Source organism: Terrapene carolina, unplaced genomic scaffold (genome assembly GCF_002925995.2).
Source record: "Terrapene carolina triunguis isolate 2854851 unplaced genomic scaffold, T_m_triunguis-2.0 Scaffold84, whole genome shotgun sequence".
NCBI classification, from domain to species: Eukaryota; Metazoa; Chordata; order Testudines; family Emydidae; genus Terrapene; species Terrapene triunguis.
This window is the reverse complement of record NW_020664435.1, coordinates 31,608,087-31,629,187: the sequence shown is the minus strand read 5'-3', so window position 1 is coordinate 31,629,187 and position 21,101 is coordinate 31,608,087. Positions and strand designations below refer to the sequence as shown.

The window sequence follows — 21,101 nt, the reverse complement described above, 5'->3', positions numbered from 1 at the left end:
GAGTGTGTCTGACTTTCTTATTCCAATTACAATGCAACTTCTGTGTGAAATATGACTGCACCTTTTCTAAGTAGAGTTTAATAAATTAATACTGTAGATCTGAACTCTATGTAGTTTACATACAGTTGTAATGGCATGCTGTTGAGGATATTTTTTAAAAAGGAATAATTATATTTCTTCCTCAAGCACAGAAAATACGCTTCCGTGCTGGGCAATTTAATAATCTTTCTCGGTATTTGTAAATTAATGTCCAGAACAGGCAACACCTAGATTTTAAACTGCCAAGAATATTTTGTTGGCGTATCATAAAAAAATGTTTTAAAATTAGTTTCTGGAAGAATGTTTTGATAAATGAGTTACTATTTCCATTCAGGGTTTCTGGGAAATTTCTACTGTACCTGAGTACAGTACCTGCTATTCACATCACTAGAGTTTTGCTCTAGCCCATACTTTCAGAAGATTCGTATATAACCCAGACAGGAAAAGAAGTTGGAAAATCTTGATTTGGTTAATACGTGATTTTATTTTCTCCAATGCTACAGAATGTATCTTTAAAAAGTAACCTTTTAATTAACTATGCAGGTTATTGGCCTGTAGTGTGGATCCTTGAAATAACTTGTTAAATTATTCCCTGGGTGGGGAGGGGAGAGACATGTTTAGTACAAGGACTTACTTAGATATGTTACAAGTCACTTTGGCATGAGGTCATAAAATGTTATATATCAAAGTGGGAAACTGATACCCAGATTTGATCCAGAGTCCTTCATAGCCTCACCTTCTGAGTGACATGCAAGTCAGTACAGTTTTGAAGGGGAGCAGCCAGAGGTTCCTTTTCTTCCACATAATTTATTTTAGATAATTAATAAAAGGGAAAACACTCTACACTGACAGAAAAAAATTTAGGCAAATTTCTGAGTTCTTTATTCTGGTTCTTAAAAGTTTATTGCAGTTGATTATATTGAGATTGGTGATAGAGAACATAGGTTTTATTTCTTAATCAGCAGTACAGTTATGCACTGTAAAATTTCAAAGTTTATGTATTAAATACATCTGTAAAAATAATGGATTATTTGCAGTAAGGGATTGTCTACATGGCAAATTATTCCAAAATAGCAATTCCTGATTAACTCAATGGGTGAACACGCTTACATTTGGAATAAGGTACTCTTTTTCCAGAATAAATGTTTCCATATGTTGAGATAATCAGGAACAGTTATTCCATTTTAAATTTACACCCTATCTTTTTCTAAATTAACTTTCATGTGTGGCCAAACCCTAAATCTTTTCACAAAAGAAGAGACTTGTACACATTAAGCATTTTGCATGAGTGTAGATGTTCAGGTCTTAGTGTGAATCTTAAGTATTGCTATAGGGAAGAAATACAATTTTTGAGCTAATGATTAAATAATTCTCTATTTATAACTATTTTTAAAATACCATACCGGTTTAATTACAAGACTATCTTATGCTCTTTGGCTTTGCTCCTTCAGAGGCAAATTGTGATCAAAGGTTACAGTTCATATCAGTGATGAGGATCTATTCCCAAATGTTAAATAATTTTCTTCTTCTTTTTTCTTCTTTTCAGGCCTTTGTTGAAAATAATCCTGCTATTAAATGGTGTCCTATACGAGCCTGTGAAAGAGCAGTCAAGCTAACAAGACAAGGGTCAAATACAACTGGTTCAGACACACTTAACTTCCCATTGCTAAGAGCCCCTGCCGTGGATTGTGGAAAAGGGCATCTCTTCTGCTGGTTTGTATTAGAAATTTGTACATAACTATATAAAACTATCACAGCTGCTGCCAATCTAAAGGTCAAGAGAAATCTCCAGCCAGCTGCCATGCTGCAGAAGCCTACAGGAAACTCTGTAGGTTGTTGATACAGTAAATTATTGATGTATACTTTGACATGAATATATTTTCATACATACTTGGGCTGAATATTAATGTGTGTAGAGTGTGTGCCAAATTATCCAGTCCTCATTTTCTGCAGTAGGCATAACACCAAAAGTAAGAAGGATTCCACTGTGTATCCTTTAGGGCAGCAAAGGGTATAACATTGTCTACTTCAAGATATTAATAGCTGTGCTGGACACAAAACAGCTGCATGGTGCTCTAGGCTTTTCAGTTCTATTTTCATGGTAGAGAAACTTTTGTGCCTGTTTTAGAGGTTTGCAGTATAATCAGAATAGATGTTGACATGTTCACAATTATATTCCAGAAAACCACTAGGTCATGCTTTTTTAGAATCCTGGGGTTTTATTTAATCTGAGGGATTCACATACAGTACTATGTATGGCTCTCAGTAAGGCTAATTCTTAAGTGATTTTGTGGAGGAGGCTTTTCATGTGAAATTTGCTAGGACACAATTACTCAACTATACAGTCAAGTTTCTCTGTTCAAAATTCTTATCAATGCCCAGAATATATAAATTATTAAGAACATACACACACATTAGTGTAGACCAGGGAGATGGAGGAAGAATTGTTTTTTATACTTGCAGTTAGTTTAAGATTTGGCATATGTTTTGCTAGGATTTGTGAGTTATCAAGGTTCAGGGAGGAGGAATTTTTGAGTTCCAAAGTTCAAAAAGGTTTTGGTAAGTGGAATCCTTCTTACTTTTGGTGTTATGCCTACTGCAGAAAAGGTGGAATGGATAATTTGGCCCATACTTTACACACACTAATATTTAACCCATGTATGTATGAAAATATATAATATAAGTTTCCCTGTTCAGAATTCTTATCAATGCCCAGAATATATAAATTATTAAGAACATAAAAACAACCATATTGGGTCAGTCCAATGGTCCATGTAGCCCAATATCCTGTCTTCTGACAGTGGCCAATTCCCAGATGCTTTAGAGTGAATGAACAGAACAGGGCAATTATCGAGTGATCCATCCGCTGTCATTCAGTCCCAGCATCTGGCAGCCAATGGCTTATGAACATCCAGAGCATGGGATTGCATCCATGACCATCTTGGCTAATAGCCATTGGTGGACCTATCCTCCATGAACATATCAATTTTTTTTTTAACCCAGTTATACTTTTGGCCTTCACAACATCCTCTGGCAACAAGTTCAATAGGTTGACTGTGCGTTGTGTAAAGGAGTACTCCTTACGTTTGTTTTAAACTGCTGCCTATTAATTTCAGTGGGTGGCCCCTAGTTCTTGTGTTACGTGAAGGGGTAAATAACACTTCCTCACTCACTTTCTCCACACCATTCATGATTTCATAGACCTCTATCGTATTCTCCCTTAGTCGTCTCTTTTCCAAGCTGTTCCATAGCCCTAATCATTTTTGTTGCCCTTCTCTGTACCTTTTCTAATTCTAATATATCTTTGAGATGTGGTGACCAGAACTGCATGCCATATTCAAAGTGTAGGCATATCAAGACTTTATATAGTGTCATTAAGATATTTACTGTCTTATTATCTATCCCTTTCCTAATGGTTCCTAACGTTGTTAGCTTTTTTGACTGCCTCTGCACATTGAGTGGATGTTTTCAGAGAACTGTCCACAATGACTCTGTAGCAGAGCGCTGACTCACCACCGTGGCGCCTCCTGCTGGCCATCCTGGGAATTAGCTTTCTCAGCCCTGGAGCCCTCTATAGTCCAATATCTCGCCCTCGGTTATCTGCCCCTCTGCAGTCCCTTTATCTCCACCATGTGTAGGCCCTATGTCCCCCCTGGACCACGGTGCCCCTTACCTTGGGGTGCTGCACCTCACCCAGGGAACCCCACTCGCTTGAGCCCACCTTGCCTCAGTGACCCACTGCCAGTCCTCATCTAGCTCCTTTATTCAGGGGCAAACTGCAGTTTGCAATGGCCACTCATCATTGGCTAGGGGGTTGGACCTGCTGCCTTTCCCTGCAGCCCCAGTATCTCCTTAGGCCTTCCTGTCAGGCCTCAGCCTTGGAGGTTGCCAGGCCTGAGCTCTCCAGCACTGCTCTGTTGAAGGTACCCTGTGCTCCCAGGCAGCCCACTCCTTCCCACCCCAAGGCTGGAGTGAGACTGCCTGCCTTCTAGCTCACAGCCCTTTTTATACTAGCCCTCTTGGGCCCGGATTGGCTGCTACCGGCCCTCCCCCTGATTGGCTCTTCGGGGCAGCCCTTTCCCAGAGCTGGTTTTAACCCCTTTCTGACTGGAGCGGGGTGACCGCCCTGCTACAGACTCCAATATCTCTTTCTCGAGTGGTAACAGCTAATTTGGACCCCATCATTTTATAAGTATAGTTGGGATTATGTTTTCCAATGTACATTACTTTACACTTATTAACATTGGCTTTCATCTGTCATTTTGTTGCCCAGTCACCCAGTTTCGTGAGATCCCTTTGTAACTCTTCACAGTCTGCTCTGGATTTAACTATCTTGAGTAATTTTGTATCATGTGCAAACTTTACCACCTCACTGTTTACCCATTTTTCCAGAGCATTTATGAATATGTTGAACAGCATTGGTCCCAGTACATATCCCTGGGGGACCCCACTATTTACTTCTCTCCACTGTGAAAACTGACCATTTATTCCTACTCTTTGTTTCCTGTCTTTTAACCAGTTACTGATCCATGAGAGGACCTTTCCTCTTATCCCATGACTGCTTAGTTTGCTTAAGAGCCTTTGGTGAAACACCTTGCCAAAAGCTTTCTGAAAGTCTAAGTACACTGTATCCACTGGATCACCCTTGTCCACATGCTTGTTAACCCCTTCAAAGAATTCTAGAAGATTGGTGAGGCATGAGTTCCCTTTATAAAAGCCATGTTGACACTTCCTCAACAAATCGTGTTCATTTATGTGTCTGATAATTCTCTTCGTTACTATATCGTTTCAACCAATTTACCTAGTACTGATGTTAGGCACTGTAATTACCAGGATCGCCGGTGGAGCCTTTTTCAAGAATTGTTGTTACATTACCATTAATAGTTAGTAGTTCTTCAAGTGCTTGCTCATGGTGATGCGATTCTAGGTGTGCCTGCGCCCCCAGAAGTTTTTTGCCTTAGCAGTATCTGTAGGGTCAGCAGTGGCGCCCCCTTGAGTGCCACGCTCATGCACCGGTATATAAGGTGCTGCTGACCCTACGCCCTCTCTGTTCGTTCTTACTGCCCATGGTGGTTAGTCTGAGCGCCTTCACTTGCGTTGCAAGGGCTAGCAGTTTCCGTCTACTGTCTTTGAGCCTTAGGGCTTTGTAAATAGTTCTGTTCATAGTAGTTAGTGTTAAGTAGTTGTTAAGTGTAGTTAATAGTTAGCAGCTAGGGTTCCAGCAGGAACTTTGTCCCAGGCAGGACATGCCCTGGTCTCCTGGGTTTAAGCCCTGCGCGGACTGCAACAGGCCTATGCCTGTAGGTGACCCCCATAGCAGCTGCCTCAAATACTTAGGAGAGTCACACGTTAGAGACAAGTGCCGAATTTGTAAGAACTTCCAGCCCCGCACACAGAAGAAGGGATATTTGGCTACAGGCTCTCCTCATGGAGTCCACCCTGTGTCTGGCCTCTGTGCAGCCCCACCAGGACTCGCCAAATATCTTGGCCTCGGTGTGCAGTGCGCCCCCGGCACCAAGCTCCACCCGTCATTGTTCCCTGTCACCAGTGCCCAAAAAGAAGACTAAAACCCCAGCACCAAGCAAAAAGGGCCCAGGGCCATTGGGCAAAGGACCCACTTAGGGATCCCTGGCCACTCCAGAGCCGCATGCTCGCACCTCCCCAACAGTACGGACTCCCGGGAGCTGCATGGGACCAAAAGCCCTGGTGGCACTGACGCCTTCATAGTCTCCCCTGGCACCGAGAGAACACAGGCCTCTGCCCACGCCACTGATGCGCCCCAGGAACCAGCAAAGGCTCCCCACGAGGGTAAGCTAGCCGCTAAGACCCCTCAGGGGGCAATGGAGCGCCGCTGATCCCCCGAGATGAAGCAGTGCTCTCTACCTCTGCGCCGGAGTTGCAGCCCAGATGCTCTGGGGCTCGCCCTCGGTCACCAGCGCTGCATTCATGGTTGCTGCCATCTCGACACGGATCGCCTAGAGCAAGACACCGGTCTCCGTATTATCAACGCCGCTCACCCTCCCACAGATCGTCCTCTAAGCTCACATCCCAGTCGGCTCCATCGTAGGAGTGCTCCCCGTTGTGTCTCCGGTCCCCTCGGTACCAGCACTGATTATCTCGTTCCGGGCACCAGGCCCCACTGTGGTCACCGGAAGGGGATTCCTCCAGCACGGAAACCCAGTTCAGCCCCTTGCCTAGTCAGCATTGGTGCGAATGGGCACCCAAGGCCACGGCAACGGCACAGACTTGGCAGCACAGCCACTGGCCGGTGCAGTGGCCTTATTGCAGCACATAAGTAATGCCGGTTGTGGCGATGCCCCCTTCTCACCACTGATGGGCCGCCGCCTCGGAACAACAGCTGGCAGCACTGGGATCGGTGCATGAGGGACACCCGGTGGTTGAAGCAGAGGGAATGGCGTCCACCCCAAGCCTCCCTCCCGTGCGAGGAAAGATGCCCCAGAACCTCCCCCGGCACAGCAATCATCGTCCTCATTCCCAGATGAGGCAGTTGCTGGACCCTCAAGGGCAAGTCCGCTGGACGATTTCAAGGAACACCAAGGATACAGCAAGCCCTGCTGTATCGGGGGAGCTAAGAACTTGGGCCTGGAGGTGGAGGAAATGGCTAAGCAGACGGACACCTTGTTTAACATTCTGTCAGCCTCCACCCCGACCTGTGTCGCACTACCGGTGCATGAAGGTGTCTTTAGGATTGCCAAGGGTCTCTGGCAAACCCCTTCCTCCGTTCCTCCCACCTCAAAGAGGGCCGAAAAGAAGTACTTTGTCCCCGTCAAGGAGTTTGAGTACCTCTATACCCTCCCCCAAGCTTGCTGGTGGTCTCTGCCGTCCATGAAAGAGACAAGCAGGGGCATACCAATTTCATTCCCAAGAACAAAGAGGCCAAACCGTTGGATCTGTTTGGTAGAAAGATTTATTCAATGGCCAGTTTTGCAGTTCCAGGTGGCAAACCATCAGGCCCTTTTGGCCTGTTACAAGTTTAACTTATGGGACTCCCTCCATAAGTTCAAGGAATCCCTTCCACGGGGTTTTGCCCAGAAATTTGGCACCCTGGCGGCTGCCAGGTGCTCCCTCCAGATGGCATGGGATACGGTGCACTCATGAGCCAAGGTGGTCGCGTCAGCGGTGGTGATGAGGCGCAGCTCCTGGCTTCAGACTGCAGGTCTCTCTCAGGAAATGCAGACCTCCATCCAAGATCTCCCCTTGGATGGGAATGTTCTCTTTTCAGACCAAACAGATGCGGGACAGCATGGGCTGAAGGACACCAGGGTCATCCTTCGCTTGCTGGGAATGCATATGCTGCAGCCTGCGAGGAAGTAGTTCCGGCTGCCGCCTAGGCCTTGGCAGTCTCACCAGGGACCTGCAAGAAGAAGGGACAGAGACGCTAGTTTCAGCTGTAGTTGCCCTTCTTCCCCCCGCTATCCTGCGTAGCCCAGTCAGGCAAAACACCCCGGGGGCCAGAAGTGCTCGTTTTGAGGGTGTGGTAGAGAGCAATGCCCCAGCCACCTGCCAAGATCCACCCCGCTCTTTCCTCAACCGTCTTCGTCTCTTCTGTTTGGCCAGGTCCCAAGTCACCTTGGACCGTTGTGTGCTGGACATAGTGTCTCGTGGTTACACCCTGCAATTTTCGGCCGCCCCTCCCTTCTGTCCCTCTTCAGGGACTGTCAGGGTTCCCTCCCCACTCTGAACTCTGGGGTACAGATGTGGGGACCCGCATGAAAGACCCCCTAAGCTTATTTCTACCAGCTTAGGTTAAAAACTTCCCTAAGGCACACATCCTTCCTTGTCCTTGGATGAGTACTGCTGCCACCACCAAGTGAGTTAGACAAAGATTCAGGAAAAGAACCACTTGGAATTCCTGTTTCCCCAAAATATCCCCCCAAGCCCTTCACCCCCTTTCCTGGGAAGGCTTGAGAGTGACCAAGGTGAGCACAGACCAGACCCTTGGGTTTTTAGGACACTAAAAACCCAATCAGATTCTTAAAAAACAGAACTTTATAATAAATAAAAAGTAAAAGAAGCACCTCTATAAAATCAGGATGGAAGGTAATTTACAGGGTAATCAGATTCAAAACACAGAGGATTTCCCCTCTAGGCAAAACTTTTAAAGTTACAAAAACAGGGATAAACCTCCCTCTTAGCACAAGGAAAATTCACAAGCTAAAACAAAAGATAATCTAACTCATTTCCTTGCTTTTACTTACTATTTCTGTAATATTAGATGCTTAGTTCAGATATGGCTTAGGGAGATGTATTTTCCCTGCTCTGGTTCCTCACTGACTCGGAGAGAACAAAGGAACCCAAAACAAAAACCTTCCCCCACAGATTTGAAAGTATCTTCTCCCCTTATTGGTCCTTTTGGTCAGGTGCCAACCAGATTGTTTGAGCTTCTTAACCCTTTACAGGTAAAGGAGGGATTAACCCTTTACAGGGTAAGGAGGGATTTTATGCTACCCTTAGCTGTATGTTTATGACAGGGACCCTTCTCACAAGCACCTTCTTATTCAGGAGGTCGAGAACCTCCTGCACATGGGGGCAGTGGAAGAGGTTCCTCGGGACATATGGGGAAAGGGGTTCTATTCCCGCTACTTCCTAATCCCGAAAGCAAGTTTTGCATGATCTCCCTGGCCTCCATCATCCCCTCCTGGATCCAGGAGACTGGTAGGCCACCCTCGACTTGAAGGACGGCCTAGTTTCACATCTCCATATTCCAAAGTCACAGACATTTCCTCCATTTTATAGTGGGCAAACGCCATTTCCAATTTATGGCACCTCCATTTGGCCTCTCATTGGCTCCAAGGTTCCAGTGGCCACTTACCTCAGACATTGAGGGTCCAGGTCTTCTCGTATTTCGATGTCTGACTCATCAAAGGCAGGTCTCGGAACCAAGTACAGAGAAGCCTCAATCTGGTGCATTCCACCTGCCACGACCTGGGCCTGTTGATAAACAAGAAAAAATCCACGTTAAAGCCGGTCCAACGCATAGAGTTCATAGGGGCGGTTCTCAACTCCACACGAGCCAGTGCCTTCCTCCCGGAGGCGCGTTTTCAAGCCATGTCAGACTTGACAAAGCCCTGGCTGGGATGATTTAGTTGGGAATTGGTCCTGCTTTGAGCAGGGGAGGTCCCTTCCAACCCTGATATTCTATGATTCTATGATCTCCCATGTGAGGAACTGCCCACTCACCATGGCTCTCACCTCCCTGCAGTTGCTGGGCCACATGGCCACCTGTACATCTGTGGTCAGTCATGCACAGCTCCACTCCAGTCGCTGCATGTGTGGCTGGCGTCGGTTTACACCCCCAACAGACACGAGGTAGACCAGGTGATTAGGGTGTTGGATCACATCCTGTCATCCCTGTATTGGTGGTTGGACGCCAGGTTGGTGTTTCAGGGAGTCCCCTTCGCGACCCCATCGCCATCACTAACCCTGGTCTCCGATGGTTTGGACCTGTGCTTGGGAGCCCCCCTGGGCGAGCTGATCACCCAGGGCCTCTAGTTGTGGGACGATCTGGCCCTCCACATCAATGTCAGGGAGCTCCGAGCATTTTGCCTGGCCTGCCAGACCTTCTTGCCCCACCTGAACAGGGCCGGCTCTAACTTTTTTGCTGACCCAGGCAAAAAAGAAGAGCGTCGCCCCGCCACCCCCCCCCCCGAGCACCGCCCGCGGCCTCCAAGCACCGCGCCACCCGAAGCCCCCGTCCCCCCTCCGAGCACCGCCCGAAGCCCCCGTCCCCCCTTCGAGCGCCACGCCGCCCGAAGCTCACGCCCCCCCGTCCGAGCGCCGCGCCGCCAAATCCAAAAATAAAAAATAAAAAAATCGAGTGCTGCCCTGCCCCAAGGTGCCGCCCCAAGCACGTGCTTGGTCGGCTGGTGCCTGGAGCCAGCCCTGCACCTGAAGGGCAAGGTGGTGCAGGTCCTTATGGACAATACTGCCACAATATATTACATCAACAGACAAGGTAGAGCGAGGTCAGTGGCCCTCTGCCAAGAAGCTCTGAACCTTTGGCACTTCTCTGTCCAAACATTTATGGCCTATTATGTGCTGACCCAGCAGGCCCAGGATGATGCTGGCTTCAGCAGGGCAGTGCTGCAAGACCGCAAACTCCGAGCCCACCTCCATTTGCACTGCTTGTGAGTCACCTAGAATGGAATTGACATGAGCAAGCACGCGAAGAAGAAAAAACAGTTACCTACCTTTCGTAACTGTTATTCGAGATTGTGTTGCTCATGTCCATTCTATTACCTGTCCTCCTGCCCCTCTGTCAGAGTTACTGGTAAGGAGGAACTGAGAGAGCATAGGGTCAGCAGCGCCTGATATAGTGGCGCATGAACGTGGCACTCAAGGGGCGCCACTGCTTATCCTACAAATACCGCTAAGGCAAAAATCTATGCAGTAGTGTCATAGAAATTGGGACAAGGCTGACCAATACTGCACCTTAAGTAGTTATCCATTTTTAGAAAATATAACAGTTTTCAGTCTCTTAACTTGAACAGATTTATTGGTGGTCAGCAAAGGCGTTCCTGCAACAAAGAAGGTTCAGGATTTCCATGCTCACACCCTGAATCCAGTCTCTAGAAGAGTACCTAACATTGTCTCTCAAGGAGATGCAGCTGTAGTAATTTGGGTTTTCCCATTTCTTCCTTTTTAGGCTGTTTGCCCTTCAAAACGTACACCAAGATTCAGACTGTGTTGACAATCTGTATTTCTTACCTGTATTTCTGTAATTCCTGGTTCATTCTCTTTTTAGAGTTGTTCAAAGTCTCTGCAGGTATTCCAAAATTTAGGATTTGAAGTGAGTCTGTTCAAAAATTCACAATCCACAGAGAAGCCAGTGCGCATGTCTTTGTTATTTTGTTTGTTGTGTGGGGTGAATTAATCAGCCTTTAGGTAAGGGGGCCATTCTCTTGTTAGTTCCCTTTCTGCTAATTTTGTTTTCTCTGCATACATTTAAAATTATCCAAGAACAGTTATTATGGGTGAAGTCTAGCCCCAGTGAAGTCAACAAGGCCAGGATTTCATCCTATAGCTCAGATTGACCCTAGCCTTATTTCAATTGTACAGGTAGAAGAGGGTGGCTCAGAAAGCTCTTTTCTTTTTTGTAGTTTTCTTTAAGCTTTTCTTGATCACATGTTCCCTGTTGTGATGAGGACAAGGGAGATCATGAGTATTTATTCAGCTTATGACATTGCATTACAGGAAGTAGTTTACCATTTGATCCTCAAAAAACAATTTGCATTTTCTTTGATAAAGCAGGTGTCCATGTGGAAATATATGCCATTTATAAACTATTTGTGTATTTCACGTGGCAGATGTCTCGAGCTGTTTTGCTGTATTTCCAGTAAAAGAGCAAGTCGTGACAATTCTGGAATCCGTGTTGACACATCTACACCCAAGCACCATCTGGAAGCCATGTATCTGCTGCTGTATACTGACTGCCATCCTGAAAACCAGCAGTAGTAAATCTGGAAAAACTTGGGGGACCCACTGTTAACTCCTTGTGTGTCCATATAATTTCAACCAATATTATCTCCTTTCCATTTAGGGTCTCTGGGAAGGGTAGAAATCCAAATTTACTCAGCATTAGAGGAGTGTGAAAGCAATGGGGATTTACTTAAGCACTGACCTTGTTATTAAGGATTAATGATCATCAGTGGAGACGGACAAGTAATTCTGGGTGAAATTCATCCCAGCTGTAGAGAGCCTACTCAAGGCCCTATGCACCACATAAACTCCACTTAAACTAGGAGCTTATACTTAGCCAGAAAGGTTTTTGGAGCAGGGACTTTGTCTTACTATATGTTTGTACAGTATCTAACATAGTGAGGCCTCAGTGCTGATTGGGGCCTTTGAAATACTACTTTAATATGAATAATAAAGGACTTTCGTAGTCCATCTGCACTGAGGTCAACTTCACCCATTGTACAAAAGCTGTATGACCATCATATATAGGCCTAGATTAATTACTGGTCAGCGCATAAAACATAGCACATACCAGCTGCTTTTCAGATATTCTCCATCATAATTAAAAAGCATTTTTCTTTGCTGCCTCACTTAAATTCTTCCATTAATTTTCATGAAGCTCCACCTTGGGTTGTGAGCAAATGTAAGAATGTTTTAAAGTGAGAGTAATTGAGTAGGTTTCTTTATCTTCCTGTCTTAATTAGAGTTTGCCTTGATTATTTTTAAATTTGAACCAAAGTAGAATTTAAACAATTACCTACTGTATTTATGACTTAATTTTTCAGGGAATGTCTTGGTGAAGCACATGAACCTTGTGACTGCCAAACATGGAAGAACTGGCTGCAGAAGATATCAGAAATGAAACCAGAAGAACGTAAGAGTGGTTTTTGTGGGATTTTTAACAACATTAAATAAGAACTATATGGTAGTTAAGAAATCAGTGTGAAAGAGGAGAGGTTTGATAATTTGTCCTGTAGAAATTGACTAATAAAAAAATGGTGCTGAAAACTGTATAATTCTGTTTTTTCCCCTTTCTTTAACTCTGAATTTCCTTGCTCATGTCTTAAATCAAACCCTACAGATTAAAGATTTGTTTTGGGTAACATCATAGGGGGAAAAATTACCTAAAACATGTATGTTTTTAAAAAATCCTAATTCAATAAATTTACCATAAAGTCAGAAACTGGTTTTACAAGAAGAGTAGCAGTGTCCATGTAAATAGCTAACCTGTCTCCCCAGGCCAAGAAGGACTAAAGGCCACACCCAGAGTCTGTTCAGGCCTTTTCTTCTGGGAACTATTTATTGTTTGCACTGAATATCTTGAGCAAACTCCCACATAAAAAACAGTTCAACATAAATGCAGTGACCTTTCCCCTGATCCAGTGGCTTCCTTGCTAGCACGTCTTCCTTAGTTGATCTGTGGCAGAAGGTGAATTATTTTGGTAAGTTGGAGTTTCAGCCAATTTTGAGTAAAAGCACAATAGGGGAAAATAGACTTTTCATATCTATATCTAGATTGGGACGGGCAAACTTTTTGGCCTGAGGGCCACATCGGGTTTCCAAAATTGTATGGAGGGCCGGTTAGGGGAGGCTGTGCCTCCCCAAACAGCCAGGCGTGGCCCAGCCAACGCCCCCTACCCCCCCCCCCCCCGCCCCCCCCCCCCCCCCCCCCCCCCCCCCCCCCCCCCGGGACCTCTGCCCCATCCACCCACCCCTTCTCCCTGATTGCCCCCCACCGCCCCATCCAACCCCCCCTCTCCTTCCTGACTGCCCCCCTGGAACTTCTGCCCCCATGTTCCCCGCCCTCTGACCGCCCCGACCCCTATCCCCACCCCCAACCACCACCCCGAACTCCCCTGCCCTCTTACCACGCTGCCTGAAGCACCGGTGGCTGGCGGCGCTAGAGCCGAGCTGCCCAGAGCACCAGGACAGATAGCTGTGCCGCCCAGCTGGAGCCAGCCACGCCACCGCACAGCACAGAACACCGGGTCAGGCCGCAGCTCTGCAGCTGCGCTGCCCCAGGAGCTTGCAGCCCCGCCGCCCAGAGCGTTGCGCCAGCGGCACAGTGAGCTGAGGCTGCAGGGGAGGGGCTGAGGGCTCAAGGGCCAGGCAGGAGGGTCCCGTGGGCCGGATGTGGGCCCGCGGGCTGTAGTTTGCTCACCTCTGATCTAGATAGATCGATCGATAGATTTTTAGCCAGAAGATTCAAAAGCACTTCCCCTCAGTTAAGACTATTTCCATGCCAAATATTCTGAGTTGTTTCAATGGCAGAGCTGTTTTTTTTGTTTTTGTTTTTTTTTAAAGTCACAAGATTTTATTTATATATATAATATAGGCACATGCACATACACACAGAGCTGCCCCCTTGACAGTTTGATTCTTTCGGTTTGGATATGGGAAATGCATCTTACAACTGGAATGAATTGGAAATTCAAGACTTTCATAATTGTTGTAAAGGTAAGCTCTTCAAGTGGCCCTCTGCACATTCCTACTCTGGGATGTGCCCATGGTACCATCAGGACCAGAGGAAGTTTCTGGTAGCAGTGCCTGTTGGAGTGCTCTTGCACCTTCTTCCCCTTTCTCTTCCCCTCGTGGCTCTGTACATTCGGAGAGCAAAGCTATAAATGGGTTGTGCATCTGTGCACCTCCTCCAATGCCTGAGTTGGAATTATAACTCCAAGAAAGAAGCATTCCAATGTGCAGTACTGCTAGAAGTTTCCATTTCTAGCTACGCCATGAGTACATTCTAAGAATGTGAATGTGCAGAGGCCACTTGAAGAACTCTGGTTACAGGTCAGTAATCTTTATCTTTGTAATGTTAAAAATATTGGTTATTTTATCAGTGTAATTAGATTAATTGCTTACAACTTTATTCTGATTTCATGCTGGCTTATTGATGTAACTCTGTTGCCTCTCCTATTTTACACCAATGTTAAATTAGATCAGAATTAGGCCCTTCGTGTGTCTACAGCATTTAGAACATATAATGTGGTATGTAAATGCTAATTATTATTATAAAGCCATTGTTAAATTAACTAAGCATTTTAAAATAGAATTTGCTTGGTATCTTTGAAAATTTCAGATTCCCTTTTCATGCTATTATGAGATATTTCCTGATTCTTTTTACTTTACAATGGAAAGTCCAATTTAATAAATATCTCCCACTAGCCCAATGTACATTTGTATTGTGTTTCCTGTAGTTGTTCTAAGTGGGCAGGGGAGGGAAGGATAGCTCAGTGGTTTGAGCATTGGCCTGCTAAACCCAGGGTTGTGAGTTCAATCCTTGAGGGGGCCACTTAGGGATCTGGGGCAAAAAATCAGTACTTGGTCCTGCTAGTGAAGGCAGGGTCCCTTCCAGTTCTATGAGATAGGTATATCTCCATATATTATGCTTTAAAACTGCTGTAGGCTAAAACTGCTTTCACACAGTTCAGTCAGGCAGTGTGGATGAGGCCAAAACACAAATTAAAATCTTCCTCCCCCCACCTCCCAAAATTGTATTTTAGAACTTGGTAGGAAATCTTGTAATCTCCAGAAGAGTCCCAAAGCACTGAGTATTTATTTTCTAAAGTACAGACGCTCCCCGTGTTACACAAACCCGAGTTACGCAAACCCACACTTACAGAAAAAGTTCCGTAAGTGGGTTGGGTTTTTTTGGGGGGGGGGTTGTGTGTGTAATTGTCGGGTATACGTCCCCGACTTACGCAAGGCGTTCCAGAACGGAATGCTTGCGTAAGTCAGGGAGCGTCTGCAGTACCTATTGTACATGGTTTGGCTCTTAATGCTATGTCCAGAAGTCATTTCCATAAATCTTAGAGAAATAGAAGCAGCTGATACTTGTGTTTAAAAAAAAAAAAAAAAAAAAATGGGGGAAGGGTGAATAAGTCTATTTAGATTGTAAACTTTTGGGGCAGGGGACTGTCTTTTGTTCTGTGTTTGTACAATGCCTAGTACAGTGGGGTCCTGATCCATGACCAGGGCTCGTAGGTGATGATGGTTACCATCATTTATTAATTAATGTAAAATAACACAGGACACACACTTATTTGGAGTGATCCATAGAAACTAGTATAAAACTTAAGTATCAACAATGATTTTTTTAAATTCCTAGCATGGGTCTTGGACTGTGTTAACATCTTATAGTATATTTAATAAATTATAATGTAAAGCATAATAAAATATACAGATGCATTCCCTAGCTGATTGAGGTGTGGATGTGACCTTTGACTTATGTCGTATTTGTCAAAGCATCTTAATTTTTTCCTTTCATTACTTTGTAACACATGCTGTAGGTTTATGAGGAAATTAATGTGCACTGTCAAGAATTAGGGAAACATGCAGACTTCTTCGCCTACATTTTACAAAAATTGATATGCACATAATCTTAACTTTTCTAATTTTTTTTCCACTTTTTTTTCTCAAAGTTGTAGGAGTTAGTGAGGCTTATGAAGATGCTGCCAACTGCCTATGGTTACTAACTAACTCCAAACCATGCGCCAACTGCAAATCTCCAATTCAGAAGAATGAGGGCTGCAACCACATGCAGTGTGCAAAGGTATAAAGAAGTTTATATTGTTTATGGTGGAAAGTGTAACTCAAGTTGTATATACATGTCTATTTTGTAAATGTAAACATACAAAGCCTCTGAAATCACAGGCATGGGATCTAATGGAACTTCTAAACCAAATTGCAACATTGGCAGATAGAAAGAAGCTCTAATGTATTAAGATGTAAGCAGAATATTTGATATACAATTTCATTAAATCTTACTTACAAGATCCATTTTGGCTTGACAGTGAACACTGGTTACATGGGTTGAAGGACAATAAACAAAGAGAAATGACAAGCAGTAAACGAAGAATAAAATAGGAGGAAAGGCTTAGAGGAAAACTATACAGATCTTTGCGTTGTCCACTTTTCATTAATGACCTAGAAGAGAAAGTGAATACCATATTTAATTCACAGAAGATAATAAATTTTGAGGCATTGTGAACACTAATGAAGATAGAGAAATAATACAAAGAGAAATAAGGTGAGCTGAAAATATCAAAATAAGATCAGAAATAATACAAAGATCAAAATAAGGTGGAAAAACGTAAACATAGATATTCAATGGGAGTGAGAAACCAGGAGAGCAGTAATTCCAAGAAAGACTTTAGGGGTAACAATAGACAGAAAAGTAGATGCAAGTTTTCAATACCTCACAAAATTAAATAGGTTTTGCATAGCAATATTTTCTATGTCAAAACCTCTTTATGTAACATTATAATACATCTCAGACAACTCTTTTTTCAAATGAACTAAAAGCAGAAAGTTAGAGTACTTGCTTTTTAGTCAATGGATAGTGTGACAAAGTTCCTCCTCTACCTTGGTGGGTCCTGCGCTTTCTGGCGGATTTGCTTGCCTCAGAGGTTCACGGCAGCCCACAGTTTGGCCACATTTGCCACTGGTTCAAACCTGCCGTTCACTCAGCTAACCTCATCACTGGCCAGTATGGTGGAAAGGGAGGAGAACAATCCCCGCAGTCTCTGTTGTCCCACCTAGTGGGTCGGGGACAGGCCAGAGACCTTCCCCTCTGATATGACTCACAGTCCAGGTCAACTCTTCATGTGTCAAATAGGGAGTTGGGGGAATGGGGGGAACCTGGGCCCTCCCTCTACTGGATCGCAGTTGTCTACAGTGTCTCCTGTAACAGCTATGTGACAACTACAACTCCCTGGGTCACTTTCCCCATGACTTCCCGCCAGCACCTTCTTTGTCCTCAACGCAGGACCTTCTTCCTGATGGCATTTGTATTCCTCAGTCCTCCAATAGAACATCCTCTAGCTCCCAGCTCCTTACGTGCCTCTCCCAAACTGAAGGGAGGTCTTTCTTTTTTTAACCATGTACCCCAATTAGCCTACCTGCCTTAATTGGTTCTAGTAGCTTCCTAATTGGCTCCAGGTGTCCTAATTAGCCTGCTTGCCTTAATTGGTTCTAACAAGTTCCTGATTGTTCTGGAATAGTCCCTGTTATCTTACTCAGGGAAAAGGGACCTGCTTAATCTGGGGTTAATGTATCTACCTTCCACTACTCTCCTGTAGCCATCTGGCCTGACCCTGTCACAATAGCTTATGTGAAAGTAGCAAGAACAGCTAATATGTCCATTTAATAATGTCAGGTTTTCAGATTAAGAAGGGGGTATCTATCACTACTAAGGTTTCAAACACTTATTTGTGTAGGTAGGTTGGCTTCTATCAAAATATACCTTGGGTTAGAAAACAGTTCTCTTTTTCTCTTTTTCCAGGAGTCTGTCTGTCTCTGCATACCATGCAAATGGCTTTTTCTTTCTGCGGCCATCACATACTCCTCCTCACTTTTCCTCTGCTATATTTAGGGATTTTGTTGTTTGTGCTGCCAGCAGAAACAGATCCTGCCTTGCCCTCACTGGTTCATTCTAGGTTTACCATTTATCTTGTTCTTTCTTCAAATGAGCTCAACTCATGCAATAAGCTCAACTCAACAAGATTTCAAGTGTTGCTTACTATAGGCTTGATTGGCTTTCACCATTAAACATAAGTTAGTGTCACTACTTCAGTTCTACCAGCATTTCAGGTACTAACTAGGGGCCAGATTCTCCAGTCTGCTAAGAACGCTTTGCACCTTGTAAGCAGCACAAAGTGGCTTTAAAATGGCCAGAGATGACTGGTGTTGAATTCCCCTTATGTAGGGAAACTCTCCATCAGGAGAAAGCTGATAGAGGCAACTCTGCTACTTCCTGTGCTAGCCTCCCCTCTCCCTTATATAAGAGGAGGGGGAAGGGTTATTCCACGGCTTGGCCGCATGGTGGAGTGGAGCCAGGGCCGGCTCCAGGCACCAGCCCACCAAGCTGGTGCTTGGGGCGGCACCTGAAGGGGGGTGGCACGGCGCTCTGGCCTGAGAGCGGAGCCCCAGCCGGGCTCTCCGCCCTCCCCCCGGTGCAGCCTCTGGCCGCCGGGGAGAGCGGAGCCCCGGCGGGGCTCGCTGCCCTCCCCCCGGCGCAGCCTCTGGCCCCTGGGGAGAGCAGAGCCCCGGCGGGGCTCGCCGCCCTCCCCCCGGCGGGGCTCGCCGCCCTCCCCTGCCGGGGGAGGGGGGGGCAGCGGGAGGCTTTTTTGCCTGGGGCGGCAAAAAAGCCAGAGCCGGCCCTGAGTGGAGCTCCCTTATACTTGTTCATCCTCTTGCGTAAGTTCTCTTATGGACTTTAGGCCTTTGGCGGAAGTTAGAGTAGTCTCCCTGCTGCTCTAATTTCTGCCAGATCCTACCAGTTGAGTATTAGAAAGTCACAACTGGCTCCCTGCAGCTGCCACACTCCATTAGATGTCCACACAGCCCAAAGTGCAGAATTGGGTCCTAAATGTTTTGGACCATGATTTTGAGAAGTCATTGGCTTTTCACCAGAATGTCTCTTAGTTGGCTGTCATTTATTCCTTATCTACTCTAAATCAGTTCAGAATTATTCTTGCTGTATCCCTCCAGGTCTTCTAGCATTCTTCTTAATATCAAATAGGTGGGGAAGCATAAGATTTGTAAAGGACATAATAGGGGAGAGACCTCAGTATTGATGCAAAAAAGGTTATTAATAAAACAATTATAATTTATTATAATTTTAGGTTATTGTGTAATTGGCTTCACTGTTACTGAATTTTAGGACACTGTTATTTTCATACACAAGATGCTTGGAGAATATGATAGCTCACATGCTTATGTTTTTTGGTTAATTTTATAATGAAATGCTCAATCTAATTAAGGAAATTCCTAGGAAATGTCTGCATTCTGTCAAACAGTGAGAACAAAGTGTCAAAGAGGATGACACCACCTTGCCTGTTAAACCATATTTATTACCTTCATTTGTGTTCACACCGGCTCTTGTATGCAGCTTTATAGCTTCTATTTTGTTTTAACATTCTGTACTATTTTTTTTTACGTTATCCTTTGGAAGATGTATATAAATTTTAGTAATTGGGATTTTGACCTTGTATAGAGTATTTGATAAGTGTCTTTAATTGCATATTGTGAATGTACAACAAATAGTAGGTTGTAAATCTAGGAACCATTTGCTCAAAAGGCAAGCAACCAAGAAGACTCATTTATGGTTGGGAAATGTTTTATGGAAGATACTGGTTACTTCTAACTCATGTTTCTACTCAAAGGTGAAAACCTTTGTTGTCCCTCAAATGCTTAACATGCTATAAGCTTATTTTGACATGTATATTTGCAAATATTGTATATCTAAATGCGGGCCTTCATATAATAACTGCCTGATACCATTATATGAAAAGTAAGATATTTTATGTACAAATGTAGCTAAGCTATTTAATGCTATAACTGGTTACTAATGTAAGAAGCCATTTGAGTATAGAAAGTATTTATATTAATTGGGAAAACAGTTAGTTATCTGGCAATGCGTAAGCAGCTCCTTATCAAGCTCAGAAAAACAAGAAGAATCTTTCCAAGGATGGTACAAAGAAAAGACAATACTTTCTTTGACCATTTACATTTAAATACTCTCTTTAAGAATCTTTTATATTTAAAAAGACTATTTTAAGAGCTCAAAGTTTACATTTAAAAAGGCTATTTTAAGACCTGAAAGGCCTGAAGACTATTTTAAGACCTGACTATTTCAAAAGCTTTTATACAGGAAATAGGAGTATTTGGACTCATTTGAAACATAATTTCTGCTCCTATTAAACACTGATGGATCTAAAGGGATAACTCAGAAAATAAATTGATTAAAAGAGAGAGTTAAAACTTTAAATATCAAAAATCAATATACCCATAAAGCTGAAGAATAACAACTCTGCTGCATATGCAATAGTAGATTGAATATTCACGAGCTGAAGATGGTACCAGCACAATCCAGTAAAGAGGTTGAGCCAATGGAAGGTGACAGCAGCTGATATTTAAATCCAGCTGTACCCCTGAAAGAGGTCTGTCTTCCACTTTCAGTGAGGCCATGGAAAAAGAAGTGTATAAATTTCTCTGAACTGAAACACTCTCTTATGCTTATACCTTTACCCTTATGTACTGTTACACACACTTGCCCAGTTACACTCTAGCTCTCAGCACTCATCTTAGTTTAGCCACTTCATTTCATCTCTACAAGCAAACAAAAAGCAACAAGACAGCTAAGAACAATAAAACCACAACACAGCATCAAGAGGAAGCAACCTTCCAACCACCACTGCTTCTACATCATCATCACAACACCGAGAATTCAGCATCACTGGTGAGATGGAGTTTGCCAAAGCACTGCCAAGGGATTAGATTTAACTTGTTCTTGTACTAATTTTAATGCAGTATTGAAATTCTATTATAATTTAAGTATTAATAGCTTTTTGAGTTAAACCCCAGATTGTTTAGACTATGTATTCCTGGAAAGGAGACATAAGCAAATATTGATAAATAGAGAGAAGTTGTGGGATTTAATTTGAATTTAAGATTGTTAATATTATTAATTTGCATGTCTTGACCACTGCTTGAATGGCTTCTTTTAAGTGACCAACTTAAATACCTTCTTTAGTTTCATAGGACTTAGACTGACTTCCATGATTTCAATGGGAGTTAAG

The 21,101-nt window shown here is 44.1% G+C and overlaps 1 protein-coding gene across 3 annotated transcripts in view; it reads left to right on the top strand.

The window, feature by feature from the left end:
* The window catches only part of ANKIB1 (ankyrin repeat and IBR domain containing 1), a 172,427-nt gene that overhangs the window by 131,261 nt on the left and 20,065 nt on the right, over window positions 1-21,101 (top strand). For all 3 annotated transcript variants that reach the window (XM_024219035.2, XM_024219036.2, XM_024219033.2), the window contains exons 9-11: window positions 1,586-1,752; window positions 12,303-12,391; window positions 15,942-16,072. In XM_024219035.2, the coding sequence (XP_024074803.2) occupies window positions 1,586-1,752; window positions 12,303-12,391; window positions 15,942-16,072 (387 nt within the window). The remainder of the gene's footprint in view (window positions 1-1,585; window positions 1,753-12,302; window positions 12,392-15,941; window positions 16,073-21,101) is intronic.